This window comes from Oryzias latipes, chromosome 2, assembly GCF_002234675.1.
Source record: "Oryzias latipes chromosome 2, ASM223467v1".
In the NCBI taxonomy this organism is placed as follows: domain Eukaryota; kingdom Metazoa; phylum Chordata; class Actinopteri; order Beloniformes; family Adrianichthyidae; genus Oryzias; species Oryzias latipes.
The window spans coordinates 4535372-4549122 of NC_019860.2; the positions used below are offsets into that span (position 1 = coordinate 4535372).

The following is a 13751-nucleotide window of genomic DNA, read 5'->3' on the forward strand; positions in this document are numbered from 1 at the left end:
ATAATGACGGACATTCTAAAATATCCCCGAAAACGCTCATGATACATTTTCAGCTCTTGTACCAGTCAATAAAACTCCCCATGTTCTTCTCTTCTCGTAACTATGGGATGTACCCAAAATCGGTGTCTTTTCCAGCGTCTTTCGTCATTCAACAGAACAATAATTTCTTCATTGCTGGAACTGGAGCTGGAGCTACTGGTGCTGAAAAAATTCATGTTTTCTTTGTTTGATTCTGACAAGCCTACTTGCTCTCTTCTTCTGAGTGAAAAGCAATTTTAATAAGCGTAAAGTTGCGCAGCGCCACCTTGTGTACAGGAGTATTTCTGTTTTATATTAAGCACCATCTAAGGTCAGGGAATGAAATTGCATGTTCACTCAGCTCATCGTCAGCGAAAATCGCCTGGGTGTGAACACAAAAAACGTGTTGAAAAACGCTGGCGCATAACGGCTGGCGAATATTCGTCCCGGTGTGTACGGGCCTTTAGAGAAGTGGGATCATTGGAGAACATAAACATGTCCGGAGAGGCCCAGTGCTTGAGGTCTAGGACCAGATCTATTTGTCTGCAGGTGGATGCAGTGAACAAACCTGCAACGTGGAGCTGAAGCTGCGGGTTCCATCTGCTATCCAGCAGTCTGCGCTGACGACAGAGCTCCTCCTCGTACTGGACGATGGTTCCTTCACAGAGTCGGAAGATTTCTTCAGCAGCAGCAGCTAGTCGCTCGCTGATCAACTCTCTCAGAGACTGAAGGGAAGGCATGGTTCCTTCAGCAACAGAAAGTTGTTCGCTGACAGAACCTTCCTGAGGTTCTGAAGACATGGTTCCTGCTCCGATCTTCAGCTCCGACTCCCACAAACACCGCCGTCCTCTTCACCGTAGCTCCGATCGTCTGCTGCTGCTAGTCTCACAATCACAGCCACGCTGTTGTCTTTCCGTACTTCTTCACTCATTTACGACACTTTGGAAAATGCTGAGAGTTCCAGCACGAACCACGTATCGTCCTTTTTTGTCCAAAAACCTCACAAACGTCCCAGCAAAACACAGCAGTCCTCTCAACACAAGCTAACGCTGCTAGCCTGCTAACAAGCTAACGCTGCTAGCGCCTGGCGCTTACTTCCGGGTCACGTGCACAAACTTTATTTAAAAAGAACCATATAAACTGCGTAACTGAACCTCAATATAGTTCACAAAGCTTCCAATATTTTTAAACAGTTTAAATTAAGGAGATTATAAAGAAAAGAATATCAAAAAAGAAATTCGAAGGAACTTTATGAGAGTTGTTGTGACGTATCTCATCACAATGTACAGATTTTACTACAAAACGCATCAGAGACTGAATAAACCTTATTATATTTGTTTATTGTATTCCTAAATTAAAGTAATGGATAAATAAATGTCTTCAGGGAACAAATAAACAAAAATTGATTAAAAAATGTTATAGCTAGAAGACCCTAAAAACTGTTTCTAAAGAGAATAATTACGAGAACAAATAAATATTAAACTGTTGTCAATAAGAAAGATGAGTAATAAATTTGAAATAATTTTTACAGTGAATAAAACAATCGAGAAGTTTCCTCAATTTCAGTCAAATTAGATTAGCAAATTTTTAAAATATATTACTGAGATGTAACATAATAAAAGAAAAGCAAAAAAGTTAAAGATCTATGGAATGCAAACATGTTTCACCGACATTCTTCAAAGATTCAAAAGCTTTTTCTTGTTTCTACTTCTTCTTCAAATACTTGTTCTATTAAAAAAGATGTTTGGAAACGATTTTTAAAAATCGCAGATTATTTCAGGTTGAGAGAATATAAACATTTCATATTTTTATGTATTTATGCATTTATTTGTGTTTTTATTTATGGTTTTCCGTCTTAATAACTAGTTAAATATCATATCTAGTTTATATAAAATTATCAATTATAGATGTTTTTATTTGAAGCCTTTTTGCTTTTTCCAAGTCTGAGAGTATTAATGTCCAACAGACTGAAAAAAACCACCACCATCCTTTCAACATAAGCTAACGCTGCTACCGCCTCATGCTATTCTTCTTCTGTGGTTTATTGGCGGTTAGCAAACAGCATCATGGTGGATAAGTGCCTCGAGCTGGTCTGAAGGGGAAATATTCCACCTGTCGACCAACACAATCCACGTCAGTCTTTTCTTCCCAGTATTTTTGTCTTTCTCAGAATTTTAATCAAACGTCTGTGTCTCGAATGATTACTTATTACTTACTGATGACTTATAATATTTGACTCTATATAAAGATACAATTTTCGGACATTTTGAATAAAGCACTTAACAGTAAGGGTGCTATGTAAATTCATCATTTTCCCTCCCTCTCACTCATGGTGCAGAGACTTAAACATAGTAGGACAAAATAACTAGACAATACACAGAAAAACAGCTAAACAACTAAACCTTTTGGTCAAAAACCCACACTAAAACTCAAATCTGTCCAGACAGGCAAAGGGAATGGTATCCCACAATTCCTTGTGGTGACGATCTAACAGCAGCACCAAAGTTACACCTACTCAATTGAATTAATTTCAATGAAAGTAAAATAACTGTCTGATAAATATGTGTTATTTTTAGATTGACTGAACTAAAAAAAATGATTCATCTTAACTGAAGCAAATAATTAAGTTATATCAAAGTAAAAAAGTTTATTTTTCCAACATCCATATGTGGTCTTATCACCCTCTCATGGTGGAAAAAGTATTATCTGAGCTTCTTCATCCACTAAATCATCTTCAAATGGACAAGCCATGCTGCTTCACCTCTCTGAAAACAAACTAACCTTCAACTAAACCTGCTCCAGACCAGGTTATGTTCAGAGCATGAGTTGCCATGGCAACTTGACCTACCCTGAAACATTTCTCCATTTCTGGAACCGAAAGCTGAGGTTATCAACTTCCTTAGCCTCAAACTTACCGTGGGAGCTAGCAGAACCTGCTTTCTGGAATACCCCCCTGAGTAGGTTCTTCATAGACAACATGTTGGTCTACCAATTTGCCTTTGGGCCAACTTGATTGGACTGTTTAGAAGAATAATGAGGATAAATGAGAGCCTCCATCAGATCATGTTTCTGTGCTGTTTTTCAATCTCCTCTTTTATCTGAATGAACATTGATGTTCTTGTCTTCTGTTTTCTGGTTCATTCTCCGATTTTGCTGCAGATCAGCAGCTTCTTTGGAGGCAGAGGCGGCTGTGTGGGAAGTCTCTGCAGGTCCAGAATCTTCTGATGGATCAGCAGCTGCTGCAGGTTCCTCTGGGTGGAAACACATTTCTGCCTTTCAGAACATCTGTTTGTCTTTGTTTGGCTTGAAAACGGAGGAAAAAAACATTTGTAGAGAAATCTACGGTGGCCCACAAGGGTCCTCAACACAACACTTTAGATTTGCAACACAACACTAAAAAACACACTACAATTCATCCCAACACTAAAAATTAACTCACAACACCAAACAATAACTAACAGCACAACACCTTATCTCAAAACGGAAGTATACATGAAACGGAAGTTGCACTGCTTTTGTTCTGAAATTTCCACTGGGCTAAAACATTGTAATCACGTCTCCATTCAGGGTTCATGAGATCGTTCAACAATTCTCCCACAGCTTCTCTCCCGCTCCGTCTGAGATTGGTTTGTGAGTCAGCAGCTTCCACGAGTTTCTGCGTCTGTGTGACCCACTTTGAAGGCTCACTGTCCCGCATTAACCCGACAGGGGAAAATAAAAACAAAAATTGAGTTAGAGGACCTTTTTTTATTGGTTGAAAGTGTTGTTTCCTCTTTCTCTTTCTTTATTGTAGTATCTTACACCATTGTTTTTGGTGCTCAACTCCTTCTAAAATTCTTCAGCTATTTTAACCATTCAACTAATAAAGTGATCAGCTTTTCAGCTCATTCCAGCTATGACTTTTGGTCCCTCAAATCCTTGAACTTTTCAATAAATTCCAGGATTTCCGGGATTTTTGCCTCCATTTAAATATATGGGGAATCCTTGAAAACCTTTGCTTCTTTCTGTGGTGCAGAAGCTCACTGGTTCGATACCCGGCATACACTGGCATTTTTCACCCAAATCTATTTTTTGTTATTGTGCTGTTTTCCCTTTATTCATGGTCAATTTTGATCATTTCTTTATTTAACTTTATTTTCTTACAGTTATTCCCCTTTATGTTTCATTTTCATTCAGCAATATGGCATTCAACCCTGCATTTGAATCATTTTGAATTAACATAGAGTGAAATACAAGCACATTTCAAAAGAAAAAAGATTGTTTTTTTCTGCCTTTTAACCAGAATTGTTCTCTTCAAGCAGTTAATGCAGACCTTCAGCGAACTGGCTGCCAAGGGACCGTCAAAGAAAATGCAAGTTCAGAGAAAAGACCATTCTGTAAAGGTCAATAAACGAATAAACGTCTACATTTATATGAGCTGGCAATGAAGAATCACCAGCATATTCATGATACAACCAATATTTTGTGAGAAAGTCCATCTTTATTTTATTGTATAGATTTTTTCTTTTTAATTTTATTTTAGATTTTTTTGTCACCAAACTTTCTGTACTTTTGCAAAACTTTCATTCATTCATGTTTACTATACAATTACTGCTATGAAGCCCATTGAGATGACTATTGTTGTAATATTGGGGTATATAAATAAAATTGAACTGAATATCCAATGGAATCATAGACATTGATTACTCATAATTGAAAACAGAACAGGGCTAATCACACTTCCATGCGGGATTCCATTATCCACTACGTATCTATTAGAAACAGACTTTCTTTTCTTGTACGGAGCAAACAGTTAAACGACGATCAAGCAATTGATTACTTCTCCTTATTCCTCAGATAATCTGTTTTACTGTAACCTTTAACCTTTTGAGGAAAGCACCCTTAAAGGAGGTTTTTTTTGACAAAGTTAGACTCCAGAGTTTAAAAAACAGTCTTCGTCATGAAGCTGCTGTTGGTGACGTGATCTACGACTGTAGATTTTTGCTGTTGCTGCCGCATGTTGAAACTCACACATGGAGGAGCTCTGCTGAAGAATCAGGACGTGTTCCGACCTACCAGGGACAAGATGTCTGTTAAATAACTCACAGACATCAATCATAGTTGTCTACTGGTCATCCAGAGAAATCTATATTTTGTTCCTCCATTAGATGTCTACCAATAGTGCAGGGTTTTTTCCCTGCAGTAGCTTAGGGGTTGCTGAGTGACTGTAAGGCATTGCTAATTCATTTTTATGTAATATTACATTTCCAATAAAGAAAGTAACATGAAAGCAAATTCATACTATGGTAATTAATACCACATTTTAATTTATTTTCTTGTCAATAGATTGCCCTTTATAACCCTTGTGCTATCTTAGATGACCCCATCCTTACATTGACGTGTTCTCCCTACCATGACAAAGGTGGATAAAGGTGGAAAGATTTCATGTCATCCATGGACACCAGTGAGGTTCACAAATCATTGAAGAAAAAAGGTTTAACGCACTGTCTAGTGGGTCTAGATGAACCAACTCCCAATGTTAAAGTGCCTAGGATAGTAGAAGGGTTAATTGTGTTAACGGTCAAAATCAGAAGTAAGAGATGTTGAGGTGTGGTCATTTGTTCAAGAGGAGCTGTTGGGGGTCCGTGGGGGTTGGGTCAGAGCAGGCTGGACTCCATAAACCGTGAATAGAGATGGACAAAGCCGGCTGTGATGTCACCCATAGAAAATGCCTTACTTCAGAATCCAGTGAAAGGAAGCCAATTTAGTTGACATTTTTCTTCACTGGTGTCCATGGATTACATGAAATCTTTCCACCTTTATCCACCTTTGTCATGGTAGGGAGAACACGTCAATGTAAGGGTGGGGTCATCTAAGATAGCACAAGGGTTAAAAGGCTCCACAAAAACAGCGATGATCACATCTCCATGTCTAGTTTCCTGCAATCATTCAGAGATTCTTCCGGTTCACTCCTGCTGCACGAGCTGCATCCGAATGACAGCCGCTTCTGGAATGTTTCAGTTTTTTATTTATATATACAGATCCAATGAATTACTTCAATTGGTAACAAGTAATTCAGTTAAGTTTATTCAACCTAATTTCTTATGTCTATCCAACTTACTAATAGTTTTTACAACTCAAATTTACATATTTATTTAAGTAATCGTCATATTACTCCAATTCAATTAAGTGTTTTCCCATAATAATTTATTGTACTTCTGGACATTTCAAATGTCTAAGATTGATGCTGCAGATATTCTCATTTTTAAAGGTTACAACGAATGTTAAACAGTGGATTTACAAAATGTGGTAGGTGTCAAGTTAACATTACTCTGACTTTAGCTTCAGTTCTACCTAAAGTTAAAGGCAGTAGGGCTGATAAATGAACTCACCATCCTCTCCCTTCCTCTCACTCATGGTGCAGAAAGAATTAAACACAACACGACAAATAACTAGACAATACACAGTAAAACAGCTACAACTAAACACATTTTGTCAAAAAGCCACACTTAAACCCAAATCCGTCCAGACAGGCAAAAGGAATAGTATCCCACAATTCCTTGTGCTGCCAATCTAACAGCAGCACCAAAGTTACACCTACCTAATTGAATTAATTTGAATGAAAGTAAAATAACTGTCTGATAACTACGTGTTATATTTAAGGTGACCTAACAAAAAATGATTTATCTTAACTGCAGGAAATAACTAAGTTAGATCAAAGTAAAATAGTTTATCTTTCCAACATCCATATGTGGTCTTATCACCCTCTCATGGAAAAAGTATTATCTGAGCTTCTTCATCCACTAAATCATCTTCAAATGGACACGCCATGCTGTGTCACCTCTCTGAAAACAAACTAACCTTCAACTAAACCTGCTCCAGACCAGGTTATGTTCAGAGCACGAGTTGCTATGGCAACTTGACATACCCTGTAACATACTTCCATTTCTGGAACCAAAAACTGAGGTTATCAACTTCCTTAGCCTCAAACCTACCGTTGTAACTAGCAAAACCTGCTTTTTGGAATACCCCCCTGGTTTCCTTTGAAAAACTGATCAGACAGAAAGTTGATCTCTCACTAACAACTACCTTTTCTTTATCTTGAGTCTTCACTTCATAGGAATTCTATTGGAGCAGACGCCAAACCGGATCAGTGAAAGCTGATTGAGTGGTGACCCCTGATGGGAGGAGCCAAGAGGTGAACAACAACAACCTGCAAGAATTAAAAAAAGAAGATATCTTTCAGTCTGTTAGACATTAACACTCTTAGACCTGGAAAAAGGAAAGAGGCTTCAAATAAAAACAGCTAGAATTTATCTTTTTATAGAAACTATGTGTGAGATTTAACTGGTTATTAAGACAAAAACACTAAATAATAAAATAAAAAGATTAAGTGTTTATTTTGTCAAATCCTGAAATAATCAAAGATTTTAAAAAAATATTTTCCAAACAGTTTTTACTGAACGCATCTTTGAGAAAGTCACAAATACAAGCATTAAAATCTTCGCAGATTGTCTGTGAAAAATGTTGAATTCCAAAGACCCTTAATTTTTTTCACTTATCTTTTACTATGTTATATCCCAGTTTTATACTTTACAAATGTGCTAATCTAACTTGACTGAAATTAAGGAAACTTTTATATTTTTCTCACTGTTATAGGAATTTTAAGATTATTGCTTGCTTTTCTTATTGACTACAGTTTAATGCTTATTTAGACACATAATTATTCTCTTAATTGAGAAACAGTTTTGTTTGTCTTTTTGCTGTTGAATTTTCTTTTCTTCACTTAAGAAATTTCTGTTTCCATTACTGTAGTTTATTAATACAATAAACAAATGAGATCAGGTTTATTTAGTCTCTGATGAGTTTTGTATTCAAATCTCAACATTGGAATTAGATACAGTGTGATGACGTCACAACAGCTCTCATTTTTTTCTGTTTTGAATTTCTTTTTTATTATCTCCTGGATGTAAACTGTTTTAAAAATACTGGAAGCTTTTCTGAACAACATTGAGATCCAGTTAAGCTGTATATACGTTTATTTAATTACGTTTCTGCACGTAACCCGGAAGTAAACAGCGGGAGGCGCTAGCAGCGTTAGCTTGTTATCAGGCTAGCAGAGTTAGGTTGTGTTGAGAGGACGGTGGTGTTTGTTGGGACGTTTGTGAGGTTTTTGGACTGAAAGGACGATACGTGGTTCGTGTGGGAACTCTCAGCATTTTCCAAAGGATCCTAAATGAGTGAAGAAGTGTTGAACGGAAAGACAACGTGGATTGCTGTGATTGAGAGACTAGCAGATGATCGATCGGAGCTGCAGTGAAGAGGACGGCGGTGTTTGTGGGAGTTGGAGCTGAAGATCGGAGCAGGAACCATGTCTTCAGAACCTCAGGAAGGTTCTGTCAGAGAACAACTTTCTGCTGCTGAAGGAACCATCGTCCAGAACGAGGAGGAGCTCTGTCGTCAGCGCAGACTGCTGGATAGCAGCTGGAACCCGCAGCTTCAGCTACATGTTACAGGTTTGTTCACTAGTGCATCCACCTGCAAATAGATCCATGAACGTCTTTGTTTCCCTCGTCTGAGCTGCTCGTCCGAGCTGGATAGCTCCGGTGTTGCTGCAATTCTTGTGTCACCGCTTATAGTTTGGGGTTGTTAGCTATTGGTAGAGCATAAACAAAGGCACGATGGGAAATCAGTGAAGTGAAGCTACTAGCTAGCATGGTGACACGCAGAGGTCTGAATGTGGTTTACAGAACCAATCAGATCAATGCTGTAGATAGAGGGGCGTGGCTACACCTGGGCCAAAATAACCACATCAATATCGAACCGAGTTGCTGTGCCAGAATTTGTTTCCCATGTCATCACATGACTTTAGGCATCGTTGATTTGTTTGGTTGCAATCATATTTTGCCCCAAAAAACGTAAAAAGAATATGGATGTTAACTTTATTCTGAGGCTTGAGAGAGTTTATTGTCATATGTAATACTTTCATAGCAAAGTCACTACTTTCATAAATTGTATTTCTTATTCTAAATTAATGAAACGAATGGCGTTGTTTTTTTCAACAAAAATGTCGCTTTACGTAGACTATGTGGAGAACCATTCAAATTAACAATAATTATGGATTGTATTTATCTACGCTTTTCCAGACCCTTAAAGATTTACAATGTTTCCATTATTCATTCACTCCTCAGTAGGGCTGCAAGATATGAGGAAAACTTATTATATGCGATATTAGTAATCAATATTACGATGACGATATAACTTGAGATACATTAACAAATAGAGCAAAACAATCAAAAACTTAATTTTCATTTCATTGCAACTGTTAAAGCTAACCTTCATCTACATAGAAGCCAACATCTAACGTAAAAAAAGCTCTACCCGATTGGTCAACAACGTGAAGGCGTCTATCCGATTGGTCAAATGCATAAATGAAATTATTTGATTCGTTAAATACTTCAAGCTGCCATAAGACTGTTTTAGCATATTTAAGGTAACCATTTATTACAATTTTGCCGTCTCTTGTGATATGCATATTGTACAGCTTGGTAAAATGATAACGATAAATTTGCGATTTATTGTTCAGGCCTACTCCTCAGTCATACTTGGTGATGGTAACCTTTGACCCACAGCTGCCCTGGGGCAGACTGAAATAGGCGTGGCTGCTAGTGTGCACCTCTGACCATCACCGGGAGATTTATACACATTTACACAGTGGAGCCACGCTGGAGGCAGGGATGGTGAAGTGTCTTGCCCATGGACACAACAACCGTTGACTGGGGGAATGGTAATTGAACCGCCAACCCTTCAATTATTGGCTGACCTGCTCAACTGCACGAGCCACTGCCGCCCCAAATATGAGAATAAACTCCCAAAAGCCGCAAAATAAAGTACGGTGCTCAGCAAAAATGAGTACACCCCTTTAAAAAGTACTAATTTAATCAGAAGCTCAATGAAAATAAGAAATGTTTCCAAACTTTCCACACGGTTGAGTTTATTGAACACTTCTTTAAGTCCATAACATGAAATTAAGATTAATGATCTAACTTTGATCACATCATCTTCAGTTTTACTTCAATTGGTTGAAGAAAAACTGAAAACACACTGCAACAAAAACTACTATATCTAGTATTTTGTATGAGCACCGTGAATTTTAAGGAAAACACCAAGGGGCCTCATTTATAAACGTTGCGTTGCTTATGAGCCGGTTCCGACTTCCTCGAGCCGTCCTGTTGGATCTCTGCTGGCTTTTGGGCAGAGGAGCACTCGGAGGAACTACGCGTGTCACCCGGTGCATCTGGCGCTCCGGTGCCCCGGTGCCCCCCCCCCCCCCCCCCCCCCCCCCCCTCCCGATGGAGCGCTAGAAGTTTTTTCGCCTCGACTTTGATGTCCGACCATTACTTTTTTATTTCGGCCACGGTCCGAGGTTGTGAGGCTAAAGCATTTTCGGCGTCTGCCACCGTTTGCCGCTCACGTGCCTTTTTGGCATTAGTAATGCCCACACTGTGCCCTCCAAACAACATTTTTCTCCTCTATTCCACCTCGCCAACGATAAATTCTACTTCACATTGAGTTAAGTTACGTTTTTTTCATTTCCTCTCGGTGTTTGCCATGGTTTCGCAATCAATGAATATTCATTTGTGGGCATTTCACGGACTATTTATGGGCAACTATGGGCGTGTCATAAAGCCGCAAAAGCTGCGCTGCATTTAGAATTGGTTGTGATTTATTAAGGGAAAGATGCGTAGGATGTGCGTGCGCACAGTTTTATAAATCCGAATATTTCTGTGCGTACGCACGTCCTATGTTTCATCCGTACGCCACTTCTGACGCAAATCCTACGCAAAGTTTTATAAATGAGGCCCCAAGTCTTCTAGGTATGGAATGAATAAGTTGGCGACATATTGGAAAATCTATCTTTATCTATTCTTCAAGAATAACCCCTTTTAGAGTCTGGATGCTGGATGGAGAGTGATGCTCAACTTGTTCTTTAGAATTCCCCACAGCGCATAGATTGGGTTCAGATCAGGAGACATACTTGGCCGTTCAATCACCTTCACTCTGTTCCTCTTTATAAATACAGTAGCTTTAAAAGTGTGTTTTGGATCATTGTCGTGTTGGAAAAGCCCTCTACAACCAAGTGCATGAAGTGATGGCAGAATCTTCTCTTTCAGGATAGAGCAGTATATTGTTGAGTTTATGATCCCATCAATGAAATGCTGCTCCCCCACACCAGCAGTACTCCTGCAGCCCTTATAAAGACACTGCCAACACCATGTGTTTACTGTGGGCACCAAGCATTTTTCTTTTAAATCCTCACCTTTGCAACACCATACAGTTTTAAAATCATTAGTTCCACAAATAGTGATCTTTGTCTCACCTCTCCAGAGTATTGAGTCCCAGTAGTCTACATCTTTTTCAGCATGAGCCCTAGCAAATTCTAGCCACGTCTAGACCTTTTTTGTGAATGGGCTCTAGGAGAGGCTTCCTTCATGGATGATAACCACACATGCCATTCCTCTACATCAGGGGTGGACAAATATTTTGACTATAGGGTATTAAAATTTGATAGAAGGGCCGGACCAGAAGCAGAAGTGTGGAGTGAGAAAGAAATAACGTGGAATTTGGATGAAAACATGTGGATTGACAACATTTTTTTAAAAACAGAAAACATTTTAGATTGTTTATGTTAAAACCTTTGTTCTCATTTTAGAGCCAATTGCACCAACGGCTTTAAGAACTTCATGTAAAACTTGGAGAAATGCTGCGTTCATGTGGTGTTTGAATGATCCTAAAAATTAAAAACTAAAAATCTTCCAACACCACATGGCTTGCTAGAGCCATTTTTTCTTGTGAGGGCTGCAATAACTCTTTTTCTTTAAAACTTTAAACTCTTTTTGTCTTTCTTTTATTGTGAAGCCCTTTGATACCTTAAAGGAGTTGTAAACTGCTGTAGGAATTAAGTTTAATTCATTCATGATCCTTTTAATTAGAATAAATAACACTATTAATGAAATAAAAAAATGACCAAATAACTCTGTGTGATTTTCAAAGACAAATAGTCAGGAAAAAAATATACTGATATATTAAAAAGAAAAAACAGTAAATAGTGGATCCTCTCTCGTGTTCGTCCCACTGAGACTTTGAGGGCTGCAGCTCCTCAAACGTCTCACAGTTTGCACTAAAACTGAGCAGCTGCATTGTGTCCTGCTCGTCTGTTTCTCATCCAGTAATAATGAAAAAAACAGTACAGTGTTTATTGCAGGAGTTACGTTCTAAAAATAACCGTGATCTGTGAAATCCACAGAGTCTGATTACAGACGTTTATGGCAGTAAAACTCCTCACTGCCCACTTTCTACACTTTTCTCTCTTGTTTAAATTCTCAAAGTTCAAACCACCAAAGAAATTAAGTCCAGGATCTTAGAATTAAAACAAACATCTGATCGATCAAAGATTTCTGTAGAGAAGAACTCTGCATTTCTGTACAGGAGGCACGTCACGGAGGAGATAGATTGACAAGGTCTCCAGCCAATTGGGACACAGAACAGGGTGCTGTTTAAAAAAGCAGCATAATCGCTCTAAAAGGATGAGCTAAACCGGGAAAGATGAACTGCGACATAGAAAGGGAAGACTGATTTTAGACCATTCTGTACAGACTGCAGAAGGGTGGAATAAAATGTCAAGTTCTATGCAGGTCTTGATCGTGCGGCCAAAAAAACCCCCCACACGTCTCTGCAGGACCAAAACATGGAGGCAGGCCGGATCCAGCCCATGGGCCGTAGTTTGCCCACCCCTGCTCTGCAGTGTGCGCCGTATGGTGTTACAGGAAACAGTGTCGCCAGTTTGGTGTTCTACTGCTTTAACTAACTGCAGTAAACCTGCATGGCGATTTTCTTCTTTCTCATCAGAAGACGCTCATGTCCTGATGTCAGCCTGGACGTCTCTGATGGTTGAATTTCAATCGTTCTTGCATTTTGGATCACTTTTGCTATAGCATTTTGACTGATATGTAAAGCTTTGCTGATCTTCTTATGGCCCTAGGCTTTTTTGTCCTTTCTCAGATTTTGTGACATTTCATTTCCATGGGGAACCATTGCTGACAACATGAAATGGGACGGGCTGTTCTTTGTTAAGAAATGCCCTTTTCTAGTCACCTGTGTGCTGGACACCTCTTAAATGAAGCATTAGACTCACCTGTGGTTGAATGCCTGTTAATTAGAATTTTTATAGTCTTAAGTTTGGCTTTTCTCCTAAGACTATTACTGGGGTGTACTCATTTTTTAAATATGGGCTTGTATTAATTTGTTAGTAAATTACTTTTTTGTGTGTAAATTAACATACCAGTATTTTGTTTGAAATCAATGGGCCACCAACCTTTATGAGCCTTTGTAGATGAATTTTGTAGTATAGTAATTCACAGAAAATGTTGATTCTGAAAGGACACTAAAGGTTTTCTGACAAATGTAGTGTAATTATTTATATATATATATATATATATATGTGTGTGTGTGTGCATGAAAATAATATTAACAATTTTATTTATTAAATGACAGTTTGAAGGAATGATTGACACATTTATTTTATAATTTAAAGGTGTGTACCGGTATATTTATTTCAATTTGTCTCTTCAGGTCCTCCAGACTGCTCAGACATTTTTTCCAATGATCACAGAGTTTATTGGTGCTTGAAAAAACCTAAAAGTCCTGGAAACGTATAAAAGGCTCCTTGTTGTGTTTGTATCCCTGCAGTTCTC

The 13751-nt window shown here is 38.5% G+C and overlaps 2 protein-coding genes across 2 annotated transcripts in view; one reads left to right on the plus strand and one right to left on the minus strand.

Annotated features, from left to right (window-relative positions):
• Window positions 1-13751, minus strand: part of LOC105355226 (NACHT, LRR and PYD domains-containing protein 12-like) — a 354920-nt gene that overhangs the window by 292222 nt on the left and 48947 nt on the right. The gene's annotated exons all lie outside the window — the stretch shown is intronic.
• The window catches only part of LOC101163225 (gastrula zinc finger protein XlCGF57.1), a 466623-nt gene continuing 461217 nt past the window's right edge, over window positions 8346-13751 (plus strand). The window contains exon 1 of the mRNA XM_023962488.1: window positions 8346-8504. Coding sequence (XP_023818256.1) covers window positions 8369-8504 — 136 coding nt within the window. The 5' untranslated portion in view covers window positions 8346-8368. The remainder of the gene's footprint in view (window positions 8505-13751) is intronic.